Raw genomic sequence first — 24,092 nt, 5'->3', positions numbered from 1 at the left:
AAATTAAAAACTTCGATTGGGAAAGTGACAAAAAAATATTTTTTTACTTGTTCATCTAGCTGACTAATAAACACGCCTGGTTCATTTCTGCAAGGAAAAAAGCTGCCCACCGTTAAAAAAAATTAAATACGGTGGCCAAATCGTGCGCAAAATATTGGAACCGCTAGCGGGGAGATATTTTTTTTAAATTACGTGAAAGACAGCAAATCGAACTCTTTCGCGGGCATCTGGCAGGTTCCCAGCCAGAAACTTTTCGGTGACAAGTCTTGTCTGAATGTTCCGGATATAATCAATGAGAAAAAAAATCAAATTTTTTTATCTGATGAGAATCATATTCATAAACATCTTATGAAAACGTGTTTTTTGTGTTTCAAAGATATAAAGTTGAAATACACATTTGGTGCAATTTCGGCTTTGGCTCTTATTGTAACTTTGAATCTCTTTTTTTTTAATTCATATTTTGTTTCTCAAAACTTAATTTGAAATTATGATTTAGATTTGAGACACTGAATTATGGTTCTGAATATAACCTGATTTTATGATTTAAATTCTTAAATGTTAAACACTTTTATCTGTTTCTCAATGGAATTTGAATTTTATTATTTTGATGTTTTTTATTTTGTATTCTATGTTTCAAGTCTTCATGATACTTTCCAGTTGTCATAAGGTAAATATTTCTCGATGAAACACAAACCAGACGATCAATGATGAAATGAAAAATAATTATGATATCTATGCGGTCATTTTACTAGTTCAGAGAATTTTAGTTGGTAATAAGGGTATTGAAAAAAATTGAGAATTAGATTTTGCATTTTGCAGCTCAAATCAGAGCTTTCATTTTAGATATATTTCTAAACTCTTTCGCAATGTTTGCACGTGATTCATTAAATAAATTTATTTGAATATACTAGAAACCATCTTCTACGCAGACAACATGGCTATTTGAAGACAATATACTGAACTCATCTCAATGATTGTATTCCATTTTCCCAAAAACGTATGCCCAGAATAATTTTTCCCAGGGAATTAATCCGAACAAACTGTAGAATCTGTACCATGCAATACAATTCAGTTTTTATTTTGGGACACGAGAATACAAGGAATGGGAGTTAGTCAAACACTTAGTTTGTTACTAATCAGACAAGATTCAATCCAGCGACGGCGGTATTTGTTTAGCCTAGAAAAGATTTCGTTAAAAGCCCTAATGAAGATAACACTAACAGATCATAAAAAGAACATTATCTTTGTTAATGATGAAGCTTGCCAAAATTGTCTCAGCACGTGTCCGGGCTGGACAAATCCGGGTTAGTATTTTGATGATTTATAATTTTCGCAGGTAGCCTAATCATTTGTAGTCTTTCAAAGACAAATTTGTAATTCGAATGATTTCCTCAAAGGGAAAGAGAAATTTGAATAATTTTTATGAAACCAGAAATCGAATTATCGGTTTATATTTCATTTTTTTTCCCTTTTCACTCTCTAGATTGCATTCGGTGGACAATGTGCAATGTGTTTTTCAAAATTCACTAAAATCAGTAGAATGAAGGGGGAATTTTCGAAAAACATTATCCAATGTTCGATCGAAAAGTCTTAGTACAAGTTATTAAGCAAGTTTTAAAAACAAATAAATTTTAGATTAAGAACGAATTTTTCGATGAAAAAAAATCTGTATACCTCCCCAGCGCGAAATTTAAAAAAAAACAGGAAGACAAAATTACTCGGATATTTCAACTTGACTAGACACTAGACAGTTTATAAAGCGAATCTTTTCTAGGAATGTGGTCAATATTTCAAGAAAACCATAGCTAACGTTTTTCTTCCACTTTACATAAGAAAAATTGAAAGTTCATTTACAGTTTCAGAAAAGATGACAGGAAATTTATTAAGTAAGAATTTCTTTATGATTTGTTTTTTTTTCCTGAATAGGTGAGTTGCAACGCACACAGGGGTTAAGCTAAAAAAACCTGCATCTGATATCAACATTTTCGACCCAAACTGCGGGCAATATCAGGGAAAATTTGGTAAAAAAAACCAGGAATTACTCAACAAAAATCCAGAAAAAAAAACTTGAGAATTTGTTTCATCAAACTCATTTAAAAAGAAAAAAAAATTTAATCGTATTTTCGGCTTCCAAAAAAGCTTTCATAATTATTGTTATAACACTTGTCCGAAAAGTTTCGTTTTGGACGCATACATAAGAAAAAATTATAAAAAATTTTATGTATTGTTGTTGTTTGATTTGGCAAATAAAGTGGATAAATCCGAGCAAAACCCGGGATTTTTTCAATAAAATCCGAGCAAACGGGTCGGAATGGACTTTTCCCAAATTTTGTATTAAACAGAAAAAATAACTCAAAATTTCAGATCAGATCAATACACACATATCGATCTGATCTAATATGATCATATCGATCCCAGTAATGATGTTCTAATTTCCTGGAATCCATTAAAGGTTTTCGTCATAACTCCGACTTAGTTTTAATTTCACAAATAAATTCAATTTCCAAATGATCTCCCCCAGTCTCGCTAAGAAACCGTAGCGTGTTATCTTTTTCCAGAAAAACAAATAAACTGTGATTTCGAGTCATCCTCGCGCCAGCAAAAAACATCTCTTATCTTTCAAACCGCTATCAACCGACCTTTTTGGACAATAATAAACAAACCCGGAGCCATCCGATTCTTCCTCGCAGCTAAATAGAATAAAAATATCCAACCCAACATTCCCGGACAGCCATCATCCTGAAGGGGACGAAAAAACAATTAACGCCGGCCGATCTTTTTTTTGCTTTTTCCCGTTTAAGATGCGAAAATATTTTACTTCTCACAGCTTATTCAGGTCGCGGTAGCTAAACATCAAATCCTGTCCCAGGGAACAGGGAACTAAGTAGATAGGAGGTGGCAACACGAGAAGCGTCAAATCCCAGAAAATTAAATCCGGAAGCTGACATAAAGTTGACACACTGAAATCGCGAGTGGGTGCGTGCGAAAAATTACCAACAAACGCGAATAATTTTCCGCCGCTAACGGAAGTTGTGCTGCTGCGGCCGCCATCATTGAAGAATCCTCATCGTTTGAACCTTTTTGTTCGGTTCGTCCTATTTATGTTTGGTCCGGAAAATATTATTTAGTGAACAGTTCGGGAAATTACCCCAGAAAACAAAAAGAAAAACGAAACCAAGTTTCCCGGAACGGTTTTTTTTTTTCTCGGTTGTGTCTTTACTTTGTCGTGAATCGTAGCACGGAAGTTGCCAGTTAGTAGAAAAGGTAAGAGGAAGAATCTACAGGAAGCACCGGATAACGGAAGGAGGCGGAAATGAAAATAAAATTAAGATTTTATTTCGGTAATGATGGTGAACAGCGGGGAGATAATTGATTTCGGTGTTAATTAGAATGAACTGTTTGCACAAAATTTCTGGCGACACGCACTTCAAACGGCAGACTGACTTCAAATTTATTAAATTTTCGAAAGATTATAACCTTGAAAACTAAATTTGAAACCTATTCAACCTCATACATTTTTTTAAAATAAAATATCTACATTTTCAACATTTTCATTTTTTTTTTCTTAAGGGGTTTTTGTTTACAATGTGAAAATTTACGCCGGGCGTCTTTAGATTTCAAAGTTGATTCAGGTTTGCTAATTAAAAATACGTGATGTTTTACAGATTTTAAAAAAAATTTTTTAGAGATACTTGGGGTCAGATTTGAGAAAAATAAAACATATTTCAAATGCACATTACTGTCATTTTCAACGGAATCATAAAATAGCATTTAGATGCGTTTAGATAACGCATTGAAATTTTCTCAGCTTTTTAAATAAAATTGTCAAAAAAAAATCATAAGTAGTAAAATTTTACATTACGAGCAAATCAGTCGACCTTTGAAAATCATAAAGTTTAGATGATTTTTCTTCTTCGGGGCAAAAAGAGTATCTTTGGATTTTTATCACCGTATCACAGTTTTCGTAGAAAAGCACAATGCCAAAGCTAACATAGGTAATCAGAAAATCGATTTCGTAGAACCTGTGAAAGGTAAACGAGTATTTTCCAGGACAATTTTCATCTTCCATGAATGAATAAAATAAAATAAAATATTTTTTTCTTGGTTAATTTTTCTGTCAACTGGGGAATTGTTACTTACAAAAATTACCTCACTCATAGATCGTCAGCCTTACTCAGTTATACACAGAGAACAGACGTACAAGCTAGCTCACGAAACTTATTTAAAATTTCCAACGATCGTTTTGTATTAATTTTGGTTTTTTTTTGCTGAGCCACCAGATGTTTTCAAACACATCAAAGAGAACTGTTGAAACCAAACTGAGAAAAAACCAAATTTCGTTCAGTTTTGAACAGGTCGTATGCTCTGTTTAGCATGTATCAAGAAAATTGCTGTTAAAGTTTCGTAACCCTTTCGTCCGGTTGAATAATGGAAAAATATCTTTAAAGTTAATCGCTATTTCCTTCAGGTGCTAAATTTTGGGATGCAAAAGTGATACTTGAAAGTACCCGCTTTGAGATGTCTCGAATCAGTTCTGATGAGTAAGACTGATCGTTAAGAATGTTCTTAATTGACTGGATATAGCCCTCCGTTCTCTGACGATAACAGTTCAAGCAGTGCAAAAAATTTATTTTAAAACTGTGAGTTATTTCGACTGTCTCAGTCTCACTCACTAGTGGAAAAATAAAGGAATAAATAAAAGTTTATCACCGATACTTTTTATACGGTTTTTAATTGTCGACTTTTTTGGGTAAGTGAAACATTTTTTTTCTTTTTTTTTACGTTACGTAAACGTTACTTTGGGGGACATCTGATGATGATGGGTGAAAAAAAGTAAACCGAAACGCTACGAAAACAGAAAAAAGTTGTTTCACTCACCTAAAAAGTCAATAAGTATAAACCGCATCCTGTCCAGTCAAAAGTAACTCTTATTGAATTTATCTAGCACTAAATTGAACCCGTCTATTTGAGAGCGGTATTAGTTTAACTATTAATGAGTTCATGTACGATTACGCCTTTTAAAACATAAGGCACTTGAAAATTTTATTTGTAACTTTTTGGATAACAGCATTTGAAATTATACACACTTTTTTGAAAATTTTTTATTCGATTTTCTGGGAAGTTCATAAAGAAAACATGTGAAAATTATAAGTATCAAATTTTCACATGTTTTCTTAATGAACTTCCCAGAAAGGATCTGCTAAGCGCCGCGATCTAGTTGTCCATTACGGAGCATTGAATCAAAAACACACATATAGGATCTCATTGAAACTTTATGTTACTTTGAAGAGATCTAATTGACTTAACTCTAAGACGTATGTGTATTCTTCAAGAATATGATGGCTAGCTTCTTATAAATGCTTAAATGCACCAGCACACACACAGAAAAAATACTACAGAACTACAGTAGACTGAGTCGATTTGGTATCATTTTTTATTTTTTCAACCCCTGGGATCTTAAAAGCTTCGTTTTGGTTCAAAACTCATCCATGATTATTTGCAGAACTTTTAAGTAACGTTTACATGAGTAAATTTTTAAAAAAATTGTTTTTTATGGGAAAACTAGCTGACCCGGTGTGCTTTGCTACACCTTTCAAAACAAAAAACAAATGTTAAATTGAGGACTTTTGCTAACAAAATTGAATTGGGCTCACCTCCCTCCTCCTATGTACCTACTCACTGAAAGGAGGATGGTGTGTCAGATAATCATAGAATCATACCAAAATGAATTTTTATGTTAAGTTTTGTCCATTTCTCGGATGTTGTAAAAACAAACGTTAAATGCATTCCTCTTCCCTTCCTATATTCCCAATTCTATCCTCCTACTGCAAGAAAGGAATCGTTTCACATAGGAATATTTCTAGTATTAAAATACCATCCCATGCCAAATTTGGTTTTATTTGCGTTGTAATTTATTGGGTTATGCATAAACTTGAAAGGAAGTACCATCCCCCCTTCCGTTCTCCTCATTGAATGGAGGGGTGAAAACTTAATATTCGTAAAAATATTTTTCGTATTCAAATACTTTATGATGCCAAATTTGGTATCATTTGCACGATTTATTCTCAAGTTATGCAAAAAATTTGTATGGAAGCCCCTTTTTCCCCCTTTATATCTGTCCGCTGAGAAAAGGTGGGCCTTCAATTTATTATAAAAACATTTCTCGTCTCCAAATACCCTCACATGCCAAATATGGTTCAATTTTCTCGATCAGCTCTCCAATTATACTGAAAATTGAAAGGAAGACCTCTCCCCTCCTTTTCATCCACTTCTTTGAAGGAGTGAGGGATACCAAATATTCATAGAAGCATTTCTCGAACCCAAATATCGTTCCAAGCCAAATTTGGTTCCATTTGCGGTTGTAGTTCTCGAGTTATGCAGTAAAAGTTGTATGAAACTCCCCTTCCTCTTTCCTTACTCCCCGCTGGAAGAAGGAAGGGGTATCAAACAATCATTAGAACATGTCACGTTCCCAAATATCCGCCCATGCCAAATTTGGTTCCATTAGCCTAATTAGTTTTTGAGTTATGTAAAAAATTATAAAAGAGGCCCCCCCCCCTTAATATCTCCCTACTGGAAAGAGGGAGGGGTCTCAAATAATCATAGAAATATTTTTCGTATCCAAATACCTTTCCATGCTAAATTTGGTTCCATTTGCTTTATTAGTTTTTGAGTTATGTAAAAAATTATGAAAGAGCCCCCCCATCCCTTTCTACTGGAAAGAGGGAGGGGTCTCGAATAACCATTGAATTATTTTTCCTATCCAAATACCTTCCCATGCCAAATTTGGTTCCAATATCTTGATTAGTTTTCGAGTTGTATGATAAATTATAAAGTAGACCCCCTCCCCCCTTCCTATCACCCCATTGAGAGGAGGGAGGGGTATCTAATATTCATACAAATTTTTTTCGTTCCCAAATACCATCCCATGCCAAATATAATACCATTTGCTTGATTGGTTCTCGAGTTATGCAAAAAATTGTCTTTTGTTTGGGAGGCCCCTCCCCCCCTTTATGAGAGAGGGAGGGGTCTCAAACCACAATGGGAACCTTCCCCTGCCTCCAATACCCCCACATGCCAAGTTTCACGCAAATCGGTTCAGTAGTTTCCGAGTCTATAGGGAACAGACAGACAGACAGACAGACAGACAGACAGACAGACAGACAGACAGAAATTCATTTATATATATATAGATTAAATATTTTGTACTGAAAAATCAACATCGTTTATGTTTCTTCTGTGGAACCGAGACTGTAAATGGTTTTTGAACAGCTTTGACGAAGACCGTAACTTAGCATGACAAAAGACATGCCCCTGTTAAACAGCTAATAACTTTTTTTGCCTAATTATATACGAAGTTACGATCTTCAGCAAAGTTGTTCAGCGGAAATTTTCCTTTAGATAATTTAAAAATTGGCACAAAAACTATTAACAGTTTCGGTTCCACAGAAGAAACAAAATTGATGTTGATTTTTGAGTACAAACTAATCAATTTTCTACAAACAATATGTTTCTAGAAAATTGAGTTCAAATAAAGTTCAAATTTACTCATGTAAACGTTACTTAAAAATTCTGCAACAAATCATGGATGAGTTTTGAATCAAAACGGAGCTTTTAAGAAGCCAGAGTTTGAGAAATTCCAAAATGATTCCAAATCGACTCAGTCTAGGATGATAATCTGTGGAAATTATTTTTAAAGAAACCATTGAAGTTGAAAATTATTGCATGTGACCCGTTGACGGTAATTTAGTAATTGTAGGATTTGAAAATATCACAAACTACATCAAAAAGTCCATGCAAGAATAAATTAATTTTATTGACTTTTAATAGCATTATAAGAAGATTATAACGCGATCAGATAGGATGTTGATCATCAAGGAATGCAAAAATATAAGTCTAGCATACAAAATTCATGTAATGTTTGATTTGTAATGATTTGCTTGTATGCAATGTTGAACTGACTCCTGCCCTGTCCTCAAACTCTTATGCATTGTTTTAAACTTGTTCAATTTTTTAAAAGCTTGGGCACAGCCAAGAGATTCGAACCTTCAGGTTGAGAGGCAGAACCATGCCTGATACAGAGGAATGAGAGCTTATAGACTCTAATACAAGCGTTTAAAGCATGCAAATTGAGGCAGAAAAAACAACTCGGTAGCGAATTTTGATTGTACAAAGGTATCTGAAGGATATCTGGTTTTCGAACGGGAAAAAATTATATTTTTGCTTGAAGATTATGGAACTGTCAAACTTTGAACGCGTTTTTCTCGAAACAGTGATGGTGGCGCATTCGGCGTATTCAAAATTTTATTCCGAAATATTTGTATTAATGGAGATATAATCTTTTTTTTTTGCGAAACGACAATAACGAAGGTTTGGATAGAGCTTAAAGAATGAAAAAACTTAACTCTATAATCCGCTCTTGAGTGTCAGTATGACACTATTGGAAGTTTGTCAGCTTGTAATTTTATTCGGGTACATCCAAATGAAAAAAAATCTCGGAGAACCCTCAATAAATTCTTGAAATCTTTAATTTTGCAACATTGTTTTTTTATGGACACACCCTAAAAGCCCAGGAGAAAAAAAAACTCCCTAATCAAACCTTGAGTGTCAATTTGAAACTCCTCGCTTAAAACCGCTATTACTCTCTACTCTCTGGTTCCTAAACCGAATTTTACTAAATTTATAGTTTTGGAAACTTCGCAATGTAGCTCAAATATGTTACTCAGTCAATATTCAGCACTATAATTTTCCGTTATTCAAAGTCTAAGAAAAAAAAACTCTGAAATGCTGCGGAGTGTAGACTGTAGAGCAGATACGGAATGCTCAAAAAAAGTTGAACTAAGTTTCCAAAAAAACTGAAGTTTAAAAATATACGTACACATAAGGATATATTTTTTTGAAATTTATTAAGATAATGACCACAAAAATGCAAAAAAGTGGTGTAAAACCCGTACTTTTCAATCAATGAACCGTCAAAACTGTTTAAGTCACACCAGATAAATTTATAAAAAATTTGGAAAGTTGACGTAATTTTTTTTAATTCATTTTTTCAATGCTCAACTACAATGTTCTCTAAAACAATTTTTTCATTACTCTTAAACTATGTGGGTAATTAAAATATGTTTTCTGCTACTTTTATAAATTATCATACTGAAGGTTTATTAACTATGTTTGGCATTAAAAAAAAATATCATGGCAAATACTTCGATGAACAACTGAATTCCTGAACTTTCAAATGTAGTACATGCTATACCATTTGCAAATTAGGTACATTTTTGCAATTTTAGATTGTCAAATACGAAATACAGAATTTTTGACGAACTGCACTAGACTTTAAATATATTTACTCAAGATTTCTGTGATAAATTATAACCTTTATACACCAGAGAGCCAATTTCATACCGATTCTAGTGGCGTTATTACGTAAGCGCTGCAATACTTCACAAAAATATGATAAATATAAACTTAGAACTTAATCCACAAAATTTACGCGGACGCTTGCGTTTTTGTCTGTTTTTGCCCAACCGTCGGTATCTTAATTAAATTGCCAGAAAATCTGAAAAATTGCAGATTGTGTTACATAACATTAACTTTTCAATCCTTTTCTTCAAAATTTATCTGAGAAATATGGTTTTTACACCACTTGGTAACATGTTTTGTGGTCATGATCTTAAAAAAACTATAAACACGTAGAACGTATAGCTTGTAACTTTGGATTTTTTTTAGCATTCAGTAGCTGATCTACAATCTTTTTTCCAAAGCATGCTTTTTCGGAATTTTGTTCTTAGACTTTAAATTACGGAAAACTGAAGTCTTGTAGCTGAATATTGTTTTAAAAACGTATAACGAGGTTTTCAAAGATTGTATCCCATTTACCCGAAAACCATTGCCCAGAATGATTTTTTCCCAGAATGACAAATACCCGAAATCAAACCCCAGAATGAACCATTTCCCAGAAAAAAAATCTCCAGAATGAACCATTTACCAGAAATGTTTTTCCCAGAATGGAACATTTCCCAGAATTTTTTTCCCCAGAATGGAACATTTTCCAGAATGGCACAAATCCCAGTTTTTTTCCTCTAGTATTTTTATTTGTTTTTTATTTCTAATGAATTCTTGTAAATTTCATATGGTATCCGACTCCTCACGCTGCGCGTTCGAACTTGAAAGACGATTTGTCCTTCACGCTGTCGCGTGGCGGACGGGGCTAAGGGATCACCCCTAGCTTTCGCGCAGACCTAGGAAGCCCCGGCAGACCTAGAACAATGTCTTAGGGCCGCCGCTTCCGACGGCGGGTCGGCGGCCACCTCGGATTTGGGAGCTTCGGCGGTTTTGTGCCGCCTCGGCCCCTTCATCCTCGTTGGTTGCGGCTTTGCCGCAAAAGAATAGTGCTATGAGAATCCAATTATTGTGGAAAAAATCTATATTAATTTTTTGAATTTCAGGTTGTATAAATATATTAAATTATCTGGGAAATGGCAATTCTGGCGAAAATTTTTCTGGGAAATGGTTTTTCTGGTAAATTTTTTTCTGGGAAATGGTTCATTCTGGGAAAAAAATTCTGGTAAATGATGCATTCTGGGAAAAAAAAATCTGGGGAAGTGGATTCTGGTGATTTTTCATTCTGGGCAATGGTTTTCGGGGAAATGGAGTACAACCGTTTCCAAAACTATAATTTTTGTTAAAGTCGGTTAGAAGCGAGAGAGTTATATTGGTTTCAGTCAGTAAAGACTGTAACGGGTAAAAATTTAAAGGACGGATGAGGGTCAGAGCTAAAGGAAGTAAAAAATGTCTTAATTTACATGTCGCGTAAACGTCTTAAATGATGATTTGCTCATCGTTGCGTAGCTAAGCACATGATCTTAGTTTGAACGATGTTTTTAAGTTTTTTCAGCCGAATTCATTGGAATTTTTTTTTCAATTCTACTCATGTAGATTTGTTAACACATTAAGGACCCCGAAGAAGTCTACGCCGGAAAACACCGTAGTTGGGCACATCATATTTCAGAAACCACGAGACAAAATTGTACAGACTGAGTATCATTAAGTTACCAAACGTTTTGTGTTTAGTTGTGTCTATTCTATAATAGTTTCTTCATTTTTTCAATCATCACATTTGAGTTATGCGTTGAAGTTTAGCATACTCACGGAGAGCGAAGAAACGAGATATCTCGTATCTGGTTCGCGATGTGTTAAGAAAAATCCAAAAGTACATGAAAATTCAAGCAGGAAGAAGGACCTTAATGGGTTCAATTCCTATAAAAAAAATTGAAACTTGAAAAGCCGTTGAAGATAAATTGACTGTGTCCAATGGTTGTGCACGGAAATTTGAAGTCGTTCCTTAAGTTGTTCGAATTTTTTTCAATGGTTGCACATTCCATAATTCTTCGAAAAGCTCAGCCACTATGCAGCGGAATTTAAGTCGGCAAACAAATTTGTTAATTAGGTATAACCACAGAGTTAAAACTGCATTTTTTTAGCTTTTGTCGTTTAAAGGCGATAGACCGTAATAACACATTTAAGATACTCCTTATTGCTCGACATTCTAAATATTTTTTCAATTTGAAATAATCTCAAAATTTCAATTTAAAAGTATGGAAGTAGAAAAATTAGATCAGAAAGTTTCACTTATCAAAGGTAATGAGAGGTGTTGCCAAAATAAGCTTAACATGAATAAGTTTCCATATATGGGCAGGTTTGGAGGACCTGAAATAAAAAAAATATAATCGAAGAAATAATTCTTCTATCTATAATGTAATATTAAGGAATGATTTCTCTATATTATGGATATCGACACATACACAGCAAAAAATTTCTCAAAGTATACGGAATCTAAAACACGGTTGATCTATTTTTTCTTGAGTGTAATTACAAAAAGATGTAATTTTAAACTTCTTTCGATGTAATATTAGTCTGTTTCCCAAAATTGAATAAAAATAAACTGTTGCGATTTAATTTTACATTGCGTCATGCAAAAATCATCCGGTCAATGAAATTTATATCACAAACAGTGTAAAATTATGTCTGTTGGTTTAAAATTGAATGCAAATATTTAACTTGTGCCTTTTTATATTTCAAGTTGGTTTGCGCATCGGGCACAAAGTAAACAAGTCGGAAAATTATTCGGAAACGAGTCGTTCAAAGGCGGTAGCTACAGGAGCACTTTAAGAGTCTTTTAAAGTAGTAAGTTTATGAGACATGGAATGAATAATGCGGTTGAAACTGATAAGTTTTCTCTCCGTTACAGCAAAGGTCAGATTTTTCGCAGTGGCTGATATCCGGACTGTGATTATCCAGAGAAAGTGTTGTCAGAACAATTCAGTGTACAGAAAAAATATGATGTCCCGGAACCATTCGAGGATGCTGATCCGAAAAATATCCCCGTGCTGGGAATCATCGGATCCAACAACAATTCCAGCCTGACACTTTCCGTGATGGTTTTTTTAATGTTCAGTTTTGGAAATAAATGTGATTTAAAAATGATACATGCGGCGTATTCATTCAAAGACAATACAAAAACCTGAATATTTAACAAAAATATCAATATTTACGATAATAAATTTTAAAATTTACATCCCTGTGTATTTTTACACGACGACTTTTGTGATCCGATCTCGTGCATTGATTTCGATCTAAATTTACACGCCTCAAAAATTACATCCATGAAAAAAATACACCGTGATAGAATTTTACATCAAAATCGATGTTCCGTTTTCGTGCATCGTTTTCGATCTAAATTTACACGAATTTTTCTTGCTGTGTACCTCAAACAGGAAATCTATGAGTCGAAAACTGAAACTAAAATTTCCACCTAATAAAATACTGTCAATCGTTCTCGTTCTGACAGCACCTGAAATGCAGCTCCCAGATGTGACAGTCGTGAAGCTGCTCAGCACCTGCCTTCTGTTCTGTCATTATTGTCTCTCGTTGGTGGCCGCCCAACAGCAGCAGTTTCCGGGATGTGATTACTATCAGGACATTGCCGCCGGCAAATCATATGCCATCTTTTCACCCAATTATGGTAATCTGTATCCCGCCGGAGTGAACTGTCGCTGGATGCTGGGAACCACGCCGGGATCTCGCATCGCGCTGTCCTGTCCGGATGTTTACATTCCACAGGTATGAAGAGAAAACCTTCACTACTAATGGTGATTTGAAATTTAATCCTTTTCTGAGCTCTGAAATTTCACATATTTAACTAATTACTGTCACAAAAGTTGATGACAGCAAGGGTTAAAATTTCTATCGTTAAAAACACTGTTACCACTGACCATACTGACTGGACACTCGATTTCGTTTTCTGGATAATTTTTCCAACAGTACGCAATGTCGATTCCAGAGTGCGCAACGATCGATCTGATGAAATGCTATCCCAGATGGGAAATGCCACCCAACTTTAAAAATAAAACACGCAATTTCTACGATAAAATCGGGCTAAACAGGACCATTTTTCCTACAGGGCATTTTTTGTCAAATTTTTCAGGTTCGAAAAATTAGACAGAAAATGGTTGAAGTTTTGTTCTAAGTGTCATGTCAGTGTGGTCAGTGCTGTTACCTAGGTATAACAATCATCAACTTTATATTTTTAATTTTAGTAACTATAAGTCACTTTACGAATTTCACAATCACCCTCTTAAATTTCATGGAAGATGAAAATTCCTGAAAAATGGCTTTAAATCACATGTTAATTTAAATATTTATGATACACTTAGAAACTTCGGTTTCCATAAGATAGGTAACATTATTTTTCTATAAAGTGACCCCAAAAACAGCTGGAATAAAATTTGTTTTTAATAAAAAACCGAAATCAGTTTTTGGCATTTTTGTCATCTTTGTTATCTTATATTTGTCAATTTTGTAATTTTTACCATTTTTGTAATTTTTACCATTTTTGTAATTCTTGTTCGAATTTTTTTTTTCATTTTTGGAAAAATTTGCAAAATTAAATTAAATTGCCATAACAGATAAAATTTTAAAAAAATATATAATGAAGAACGACATTTTTGTTTTTTTTTTTTTCAGTTTTTGGTCAAGTTTGTGATTTTTTTTAAAATACCTATTTTTTTTCTTTTTTGTCATTTTTTTGCAATTTTTGTAGATTTTAATTTTTTTTTTTTTTTGACATTTTTGCCAATTTTATCATTTCTGGCATTTGGCAAAAAATATCAGTTATCCCATTTGAGACGCTGAATTTTTACGGCATTCGTACTAACTAGAAAAAAACCAAATAAACTAAAATATTTCGACTCTATTTTAAGAACGTTTGCCTGCAAACTAAGTCAGCATTTATCTTTGTTGATTTTCTACAATCCATAATCCCCGAACAGAGCACCTACTGCTACTACGATAAGCTGCTCGTGTCCACCGGTGGCAAATCGGACCTGTCGGATGCCCGCGCCTACTGTGGCACCGGAACACTGACCTCGAATTCTACCGGAAGCGCCATGGTGATATCGCTACAAGCCGCGGCCAACAGCTACGGGGGGCGCTTTTATTGCACAGCTACCAAAATCGACTGCCAGTGCGGCATGAAGCGGAAGGTCAGTTTCTATACATAGGCATTCACTAGCTAGAGTTTTGCAGGAGCAATTTTTCGGCGGATGAGCTTAATCTTTTTTGTTATTGTTGTATTTTTTTGGTTGCCTATTTTTCGTTTTATAGAAAAAGATTGTCGGAGGAATGGAAACTATGGCCAACGAATATCCGATGATGGCGGCTCTCGTCGATGTTTCAAACAAACTTGGAATTTTCTGCGGAGCAACTATAAGTGAGCATATTTTTGTTATTTTTGCTTTTAATGATTGTAAAGATTAAAGTGTTTCAAGAAATTTCTTTTCAAAATAAATCAGTGATGCTAACTTTTCATGAGCTTATGGGTATAGATACTAGCTTTTTGTAGCTTACATGTTCATTTGATTACACAGTGCAACACTAAAATTGGAAACAACTTCCCTCTTCGCTGCACCCACAAATCAGACTCTAGTCCAATAAACAACTACCTTGGGGGTGGAATTATCGGTTTTAGATTCTATGCCGGACCAGCATTAACAAGCTTTCTAATAATTGCTATTGTCCTCCCAGCACAACCGCCTTGCATAAGTCTGAAAGAAACCAAATAAAACATAGATAGCTTACTGAATGATCCCGCGCTGATCCTCCGGTGCATAGGGCCGTGGTAAAAGACCTCCACTGTTGACGATCCGGAGCCAGCGTCTTCACTTGGTCCCAGTCAAGATTCTCGTCGACAGTTCGGATTTCAGCGGTTTAGGCTTGGCCGCCACGAGTTTCTGGGTCTGCCTCTTCTCCGATGTCCTTTTGGATTCCATTCAAGCGCCTCTCTGCAAATCTCGTTCTCATCTTTTCGCAACGTGTGCCCAATCCATCTCCACTTACGTTCCCGAATCTCGATTTCTATTGCCCTTTGATGACACCGGCGATGTAGTTCCTCATTCGAGATCCAGTTGCCAGGCCACCAAGCGCGGATGATATTCTGCAGGCAGCGGTTTACAAATACTTGCAGTTTTCGAGTCGTTACCGCATATGTGCACGATGTTTCGCACCCGTACAGCAATACGGATTTGACGTTTGAGTTGAAGATTCGGATTTTCGTTCGTAGAGAGATCTGACGTGACCGCCAGATGCTTCGGAAACTCGCAAAAGCAAATCGGGCCTTTCTGATCCGGGTTTCGATGTCTTTCCTGGTACCACCATCAGGCGTAATCTGGCAAACAAGATACTGGAAGCACTCCATTTTCTCAACTTTTTGCCCAGCTACCATGAAACTGGAGGGATTTCCTGTGTTGATCTCCATAGACTTGGTCTTTCCGAAATTGACTTTGAGACCTTCTGCCTCGGAACTTTTGGTGAGGTCGTCGACCTTGCTCTGCATATCCGGTTGTGTTTGGGCATGCAAAACAATATCGTCAGCCAGGTCAAGATCGTTCAGTTGCTCCATTGTTGAAGGATTCAACGGCAATCCTCGGTTCGGTGCACAGTCGAGCGATCTAGTCAGAATCTCATCCATTACGATGAGAAGAAGTAGCGGTGATAAGATACATCCTTGTCGCACTCCAGCAATAACCAGGATTGGTTCGGACAAGACACCGTCGTGCAAGATCTTGCTCGAAAATGCCTCGTATTGTGCTTCAATGAGATGGGCTAGTTTCTCTGGGACTCCTCTTTGCCTTAGAGCTGCCCAGATGTTTTCATGGTTAAGTCGGTCGAATGCTTTTTCGAAATCAACGAACACCAGCAGAAGAGAGTCCTGAAATTCGTTGATTTGTTCCAGTATGATTTGAAGCGTTGTTATGTGGTCCACACATGATCGTCCGGATCGGAATCCAGCTTGTTGCGGTCGGAGTGTAGCGTCGATTTCTCCTGGATCCTGTTCAGGATCACTTTGCAGAGTACTTTGATTGTTGTATAGATCAACGTTATACCTCGCCAGTTACCGCACTCTGTCAGGTCTCCTTTCTTCGGGACCTTCCCGAGGATACCTTGCATTCAGTCGGCCGGGAATGTCGCAGTATCCCAGATGTCAGCGAAAAGACGGTGCAACATTTGTGCTGACAGGGCAGGATCGGCTTTCAGCATTTCAGCAGGGATTCAATATATCCCAGGTGCTTTGTTAGATTTCATGTTTTTAATTGCCGCTTCTATTTCAGCCAGCGAGGGCGCTTCCAAGTTGACGCCATTTATGCGTCTTACTGTTGGCGCTTCGAGCTGCGGGATCTGTTGGCCATCGCTATTCGACTCGAAAGAGTTGTTTGAAGTGCTCAGTCCATCGTTTGAGCTGATCTGTTCGATCGGTCAATAACTGACCTGCTCGGTCTTACAGCGGCGTTCTTCAGCGAGAAATATCATATAATAATCGGATATCTCCAATGGCGGCGGCTCTTTCTCCCTGTTCGGCTAGGGAGTTTGTCCAGGCTCTCTTGTCTCGTCTACAAGCTCGTTTAACTGCCTTTTCTAGCTTCGCATATCGCAAGCGGGCTGCTGCTTTGGCTGACCCGGTACATGCCTGCTCAATTCCGACTTTCGCCTTTCTCCGATCTTCGATCATCCTCCAAGTTTCATCCGACATCCGTTCACTTCTTCTTTCACAAACTTTACCGAGAGTACCTAGGCTCGTCGTGATAAAGGCATTCTTGATTCCACACCACTGTTCTTCGACTGTTCCGTCTGTCGGCACTTCCGAGGCTCGGGATTGTAGCTGTTCAACGTATACCCTTTTCACCTCTGGATCCTCCAACCGGCGCGGCGGATGCGTATCGACACCCGACTTTCTCCTCGCGTCGTTGGACACGCGCAACTCTCAGTCGTATCTCGCCAAACACGAGGTGATGGTCAGATGCAATGTCTGCGCTTCGTTTGTTGCTGATATCAAGAAGGCTCCTTCTCCATTTTCGGCCGATGCAGATGAGGTCAATTTGATTTTCTGTTTGGCCATCTCGGAATACCCAAGTGACCTTATGTGCTAGTCGATGGGAGAAGAGCGATTCTACAAACATCTCTCCGTTTTCACTCATCCGTCCTAGGCCATGGCGCCCCATGATGCGCTCAAGCCAAGTCGGAGCCACTCTTTGCGTTGAAGTCGCCCAAACGGATTTGAATGTCACCCTTCGGAATTTTCTCTACCTCGCTGACTGTAAATTTGCTCTTTCTCCTGCAAATCGGCAATATCAGTTGGTGCATAACACTGGACCATTGTAAGGTTTCTAACCCGTGTTCTAAATCTGGCTACGATTATTCTTTCGTTTATCGGTTCCCATCTAATGAGGGCCGCGTAGGCCTGCGGGCTTAACAGGAAACTAACTCCTCGTTCCCGAGTAGCATGTTTTCCTCGTATGCCAGAGTAAAGCAGGACTTGCCCGGACTGTGTCTTGTGTTCTCCAGCGTTAGGCCAACGGACTTCGCTCGGTCCCAGAATTTCAAACTTGAGGCGGCTAGCTTCTCTAGCAATTTGAGCCAGCTTGCCTTGTTGTTAAAACGTTCCAAGTTCCAATTCGTGTCCGTGTTTTCATGCTAAAAGTCGTCGCCAAAGTTCCAGGTCGGTAATTTCTTTCGGATTCCGTAACAACTTTAAGTCTGGAGCAGTAGGTTATTAGCCTAAAGTCCCTATCCCGTAATGGAGCTGCCATCTTGGACTTAGCTGGCGGGAGCCGCATTCAGCCACTCGCTGCGAGACAGACGCTGTTTTAGCCGCCCCTGACCTGGGAAGCAGACGCTCGGTTGTTCTTGCATGCCGCCCCTGACCTGGGGAAAAGACAAGTGCGGCCACCTTCTCAGTCAGCATGCGAGATAAGAGTTGTGAATTAGAGGTGATATGACCACTATGGGGTCTCGTGTTGCACATTATCCACCATTTACCAGCCAAACATATATCAGATCCTATCATATCACATTATATCCTATTATATCCATCCTATCGGTGACAGAAGGACTATGACAATGAACTTTCGTTTGCTAACCGACTCAGATGGTGCACTTAGTAAGATATCGGATTGGAAAGCCAAGATAAGATGTTGCAGTGAGTTCGATTCTCAAATATTACTTCTTTCATACAAATTTCCATGCAGAATTGAAACTCGATGCGCTTAGTCTGGAGTCATCTAAATCATCTCATATTTATTCTGATGCTTGGTGACCTTAAAGGTATCGACAAAATATATGGGAGCCAGTTTTTGCAGCTCATTAGATAATGAATCATAGAAAAATGTCTTTTCGTTTAGAAACATCCAATATCGGAATAAATTTCCGAAGCAACAACAAGTACCTAATGATAAAAGCTGGAAAAAAAACTTCGGAAGGTATTATTAGTTTTCACGTGGATTTCGAAACTAACGAAGAGGGAATTTATTTCCAGAAAATGACTACCAAAATGTTGCACAGTGTTATTAAGCTTCAAATGTTTAACCACTGACCACACTGACATGACACTTAGAACAAAAATTCAACAATTTTCTGTCTAATTTTTTGTTGTCAGATTTTGCAGGTTCACAATACCGACGGCAGGTGGCGAACCTGAAAAGTTTGACGAAAAATGCCCTGTAAGAAAAATGGTCCTGTTTAGCCCGATTTTATCGTAGAAATTGCGTGTTTTATTTTGAAAGTTGGGTGGCATTTCCTAACTGGGATAGCATTTCTTCAAATCGATCGATGCGCACTCTGGAATCGACATTGCGTACTGTTGGAAAAATTATCCAGAAAACGAAATCGAGTGTCCAGTCAGTATGGTCAGTGGTTTAACCCTCATCTGTCACCGAGATTTTTACCCGATACAGTCCCTGGAGCTCTAGCTTCAGCTCACATGAACACCAATTGATTTTTTTAGCATTCCGTAGCTGAGCAACAGTTTTTTCCCGAAGCATGTTTTTTTCGAATTTTGATTAACGGAAAATTGAAGTTTTGTACCAGAATATTGTCTGTGGAACTTATTTGAGTTACAATACGAGAGAGACATAGTGATTTTAAGTGAAGAGTGTCAAATTGACACTCAAGGTCTCATTAGGGAGTTTTTTTCCTGGGCTTTCAGGCTTCGAACATAACAAAGTAATGGAGCTAAATTAAAGATTTTAAGAATTCATCGAGGGTCCCCGAAGATTTTTTTTATTTGGATGCATCCGAAAAAAGTTACAAATTCCATTAGTTAAAAATCAAATTCTAAGATGACTGAATTCTTCTATTGGTTCTTTTTTTCAGTTACCAATTACCATGCAATGACAGCTGCCCATTGCCTGCTCGGGCACAGGATAACTGATTTAACCCTTTTGGTCGGTGAACACGATGTGTCCTCAGGACTGGACTCGAACTACACAACCCTGCTCTGGATTTCCTCAATCAAATACCACGAGGCGTACGATCAGATTACCGGCCTCAATGACATTGCCATCGTGCGGACCCAAAATGTGATCCCTTTCTCGGCCGGAGTCGGCCCGGTTTGTCTTCCGTTCAAATATGGACCCACCCAAGGATTCACCGGCATTAACATCGAGGCCGTCGGTTGGGGTTCAACCGATTTCGCGGACCCCAAATCGAACGTTTTGCTCAAAGTTGAGCTTCCGGTCGTGGATCCCAGCTTGTGCTCGGCGACCTACAACAATTTTAACTCCACTAGTCAAATTTGTACCCTGGCTTCCGGCAAAGACACCTGCCAGTATGATTCCGGTGGACCGCTACTCTATACCGATTACTATAACGGACTGGTTTATTCGGTGGGAATCGTCAACTATGGAATGGCCTGTGCTACCGAAGATCCGAGCGTCAGTATCAAGGTTGCGAACTACATGGATTGGATTGTGAAGAACACTCCTGAGTGGACCTATTGTTATCAATGATGTACATCAATAACTGAATAAATGTTATTTCTTACCAGTAGATAAATTTTATTGTTGCAAAAAACCCCTTGTTACTAAAACTATTAAATGTCTTGAATCAATTAGTCGTGCTCTATAACCTTTTATATTCTCATAAAGTTGGATATACTTAATAGATAACTGTTAAATTGAATTAGGGCCCCTTAATAATAATCTTAGAGTCATATATCATTAGAGGCCGTTCAAATATTACGTAACGCAAGTTTCGGTCATTTTCGACCCTCCACCCCCCACCCCACACCCCTACGTAACACATTTTTGTCAGATTTTCTATCAAAAATTCACAAACCGTAACAAACTTTTAAATTTTTCTTCGAAGCTTTGATTTTTGGCCGGTAGTTTCAAGCAAAACCCTAACCTCTCCGAGATGCCGCAAATAAGCTGGGTGTATTGTCTACAACCGGGCATCGAGCCAAAAAACGAGCCGGACTATCGACTTACAAGAAGGTAGTGACTCCAAATCGCGATGATAAACAAAATACGACGGCCAAAGCGCGATCCCGGAGGCTGTACACGACGATGCTGACGATGTTTGACTGCGTGGTAATGGACGACGAAACCTACGTCAAAGCCGACTACAAGCAGCTTCCAGGACAGGAGTTTTATACGGCAAAAGGAAGGGGAAAGGTAGCAGATATTTTCAAGCACATGAAACTGTCAAAGTTCGCGAAGAAATATCTGGTTTGGCAAGCCATCTGTACCTGTGGCTTGAAAAGCAGCATTTTCATAGCTTCCGGGACTGTTTTGGCAGGATTTGGCATCTTGCCATTACGGTAAAAAGGCCATGGAGTGGTACGCCGCCAACAACGTGCAGGTGGTTCCCAAGGACACAACACGCCAGAGCTCCGCCCAATTAAGAAATACTGGGCTATTGTCAAGCGGAACCTAAAGAAAACCAAAAAAAACTGCTAAGGACGAGCATCAGTTCAAGGCAAACTGGCTTTCTGCGGCGAAGAAGGTGGACAAGGTGGCTGTACAAAATCTGATGGCAGGGGTTAAGCGTAAGGCCCGGCAATTCGGATTTGGAAAAGCAGAAGCCTAACTGAATATTTTTCCTGAATTTCATACTAATTAAACTTGAAAAAGAAATTTAATTTGATTCTTTAAATAAACGATTTCACCGATTTACACGCGTTTTCCCTTGACCAAATTTTGACCGTATCACCCTTTATATACTGAAACTGAAATTTAATGAGGAAAAACTTATTCAGTTGATTCTTTATGTAGCCTGTATCCACATCATAATATAGTTTCACTGGTTACCACATTATACTTCACCTCCATTCTTGAAAAATTTCAGAAATTATCTCAACCAAACTAGTTTTATAGGTGAATGGTTTCTTTATAATCGGCTAATTTACTCTCTAATATAAATTTTTCTGTGTAATTCTTGAGTTATACGTTCATATCATTCTCTAGACCGATTGCGAAACCTGATACTAATGACGTTCTTCAGTCCCGAGAAATTCGTAGCAACAATGTTTATCAAAATATTCTCATTGTGTTCCATTGATCAAAGGTTTGTGCATCTGTTTGTTCAGCTGCAGCTTGTTTTTCGTGATCAGTGAGTTGAATATTTCAGTATTCCACAAATATGATTAGTATCGGAAATGATTGCTGCCTATGCGTTTGTTTTCGGGTTTTTAACGAACCTTCCGGCAATTTTTTCCCTTTTTGAAGGATGTGATAACGAGTATCAGCTGGCCGCTAATGCCAGTGTGCAGCTGCAATCGCCCTACTATCCCGGACGGTATCCATCGGGAAGTTCTTGCCGTTACACATTTACAGCGCCAGTTGGCTATGCCATGGATGTTTCTTGTACGATCAACATCAACACGGCTCAGAATGGGGCATGTTCGACGGAGTTATTATACATGTCATCAGAAGGGTTGAGCTCCCTAACTGGTGCCGAGTACTTCTGTGGTTCGGGAACTTTGAAGCGGAAATCCTACTTCAACAAACTGATGATGGCATATACTTCGAGTAGTAGCACGAACAGCGGCTCGTTTTTGTGCCAAATCTTGGTGAGTCCTGCACCTTGCGATTGTGGATGGTCCGTTTGGCAGAAAATTGTCGGAGGAAGCGTCGCACAGCCGAACGAATACACTTCCTTAGTAGGTTTAATTGACTTGCAAGCTGAAACGGTTTTCTGTTCTGCAGTGATCAGTATGTTCATAGTTAAAGATTCTTTTCAGGATAATTTCGTAATTGACTTATTCTTTCTAGTTAACACCAGATATGTTTTAACGGCTGCCCATTGCGTGTATGATATTCCTAATTTCAGTCGCATCAGTTTGGTCGTTGGCACTCAGGATTATAAAGCTATCAGTGATACACGATACTCAACCAGATATTCGATCGAAAAATCCACCACTCACGAGCAATATGTACCGCAGACGCGTGAGAACGATATCGCAATCATACGCACGACGCGAAACATAGATTACAACAGAGGCGTCGGCCCCGTTTGTCTACCCTTCAACTATTGGTACTACGATTTCAGCACCCTCCAAGTGGACGTGGCAGGATGGGGAACCACCAGCTTTGGGGGGCAAGTTAGTACAACGCTGCTCAAAACGACTCTGGATGTTATTGCCAACAGAGCCTGTAACGTGCAGTATCTTACCGACAAAAAGGTCTGTACCTACACGACCGGAAAAGACACATGCCAGTTCGATTCCGGTGGACCGCTGTTTTTGAGAGGAGCCCAACGGATGTACACCATCGGAGTTGTCAGCTATGGGGGAGCATGTGCCGCGTCTACGCCTTCGGTGAACATCCGTGTCACGGCTTACTTGGACTGGATTCAGCAAAAGACTCCCGATGCTTCGTATTGTGTGAAATAAAACCCATATCGAAACTCTTGGAAATCTAACTGCGTCGCCCTTCTAGATATGTAACCACTTGACATTGTTTAGTGCATAAATTTTCCATGTGATTTTTTTTTGTCGATTCGTCTAAGAGCACAGAAAACGTATGAACTCATGAAAATGTTAGGTTAGCTATAAAAGCTTATGCTCTGAAATACGTACTCTTTTGATGGTACATGTACTCTTTTTCGATCGAAAAATGAGCGTAATCTTCTTTTTGTAAAATTTTACCAAATGTATTCTTTTTTTGAAGAAAGGAATTAATTGAAATTTTCTCATATAAATTAACTTATTTCTTCAGATACATGAAGATTGTATTCTTATAAATTCAAAAAATCCAATTTTTTATGCATTCGGTGCCAACACTTCAATTTCGCTTCTTTTGTTAAATGTTTCAAAGGATGGCTTCCTGTGGAAGGATAAACGAGTATATTCACGATTTCAATCAGGATTTTTCGTTCAAAATTAGCGCCTTTGAGTATGCAATTAACTCCTGAACAGTAGGCAATATGCATAACAACAACTTTCTTAAAAGTCAGCAATGAATCAGCAATAATGTTTTTGAAGAGTGAAAAATACGTCTCTTAAAATATCTTTTAAAAATGCAGTCACATATTTTGCAACATATTGGCGCTATTTGAATGACCTAAAACAAAAACAAATTTTGAAAATAATTCTCTATGTACACTTTTTGGCGTTGCAGGATATGGTAACCCTACTCTAAACCCTCTTTAGGCAATGCTTTTAGATCACAAAAAAATCTATGTGGCAAATTTTGAAATGTGGAAAGTTTTAAGGAAAACGGCTCCAAAATCTTCGATTGTATTTTTTCAAAATAATTTGAATA

The 24,092-nt window shown here is 37.7% G+C and overlaps 2 protein-coding genes across 2 annotated transcripts; both read left to right on the top strand.

Moving 5' to 3' along the window:
* The first annotated feature begins 2,684 nt into the window (after positions 1-2,684).
* On the top strand, positions 2,685-20,367 carry LOC129754715 (venom serine protease-like). Its single transcript, XM_055750928.1, has 5 exons — positions 2,685-3,264; positions 12,848-13,119; positions 14,328-14,540; positions 14,662-14,767; positions 19,702-20,367. The coding sequence occupies exons 2-5, from the start codon at positions 12,856-12,858 to the stop codon at positions 20,334-20,336; spliced, it is 1,218 nt and encodes a 405-aa protein (XP_055606903.1). The 5' UTR covers positions 2,685-3,264; positions 12,848-12,855; the 3' UTR covers positions 20,337-20,367.
* Positions 20,368-21,985: 1,618 nt separating this feature from the next.
* Positions 21,986-23,430, top strand: LOC129752964 (venom serine protease-like). The gene is made up of 2 exons (XM_055748754.1): positions 21,986-22,541; positions 22,602-23,430. The coding sequence occupies exons 1-2, from the start codon at positions 21,986-21,988 to the stop codon at positions 23,219-23,221; spliced, it is 1,176 nt and encodes a 391-aa protein (XP_055604729.1). The 3' UTR covers positions 23,222-23,430.
* The last annotated feature ends 662 nt before the right edge of the window (positions 23,431-24,092 follow it).

This window comes from Uranotaenia lowii, chromosome 3 (assembly GCF_029784155.1).
Source record: "Uranotaenia lowii strain MFRU-FL chromosome 3, ASM2978415v1, whole genome shotgun sequence".
Classification (NCBI taxonomy): domain Eukaryota; kingdom Metazoa; phylum Arthropoda; class Insecta; order Diptera; family Culicidae; genus Uranotaenia; species Uranotaenia lowii.
This window is presented reverse-complemented; position numbering and strand designations above follow the sequence as displayed.

Excerpts from the sequence above, each read along its gene's own strand:
- LOC129754715 (XM_055750928.1), top strand. The coding sequence starts at position 12,856 with ATGCAGCTCCCAGATGTGACAGTCGTGAAGCTGCTCAGCACCTGCCTT. Across the intron at positions 13,120-14,327 it reads CGGATGTTTACATTCCACAG|AGCACCTACTGCTACTACGA; the intron begins GTATGAAGAGAA and ends ATCCCCGAACAG. Across the intron at positions 14,541-14,661 it reads AGTGCGGCATGAAGCGGAAG|AAAAAGATTGTCGGAGGAAT; the intron begins GTCAGTTTCTAT and ends TTCGTTTTATAG.
- LOC129752964 (XM_055748754.1), top strand. The coding sequence starts at position 21,986 with ATGATTGCTGCCTATGCGTTTGTTTTCGGGTTTTTAACGAACCTTCCG. Across the intron at positions 22,542-22,601 it reads TTTCTGTTCTGCAGTGATCA|TTAACACCAGATATGTTTTA; the intron begins GTATGTTCATAG and ends TATTCTTTCTAG.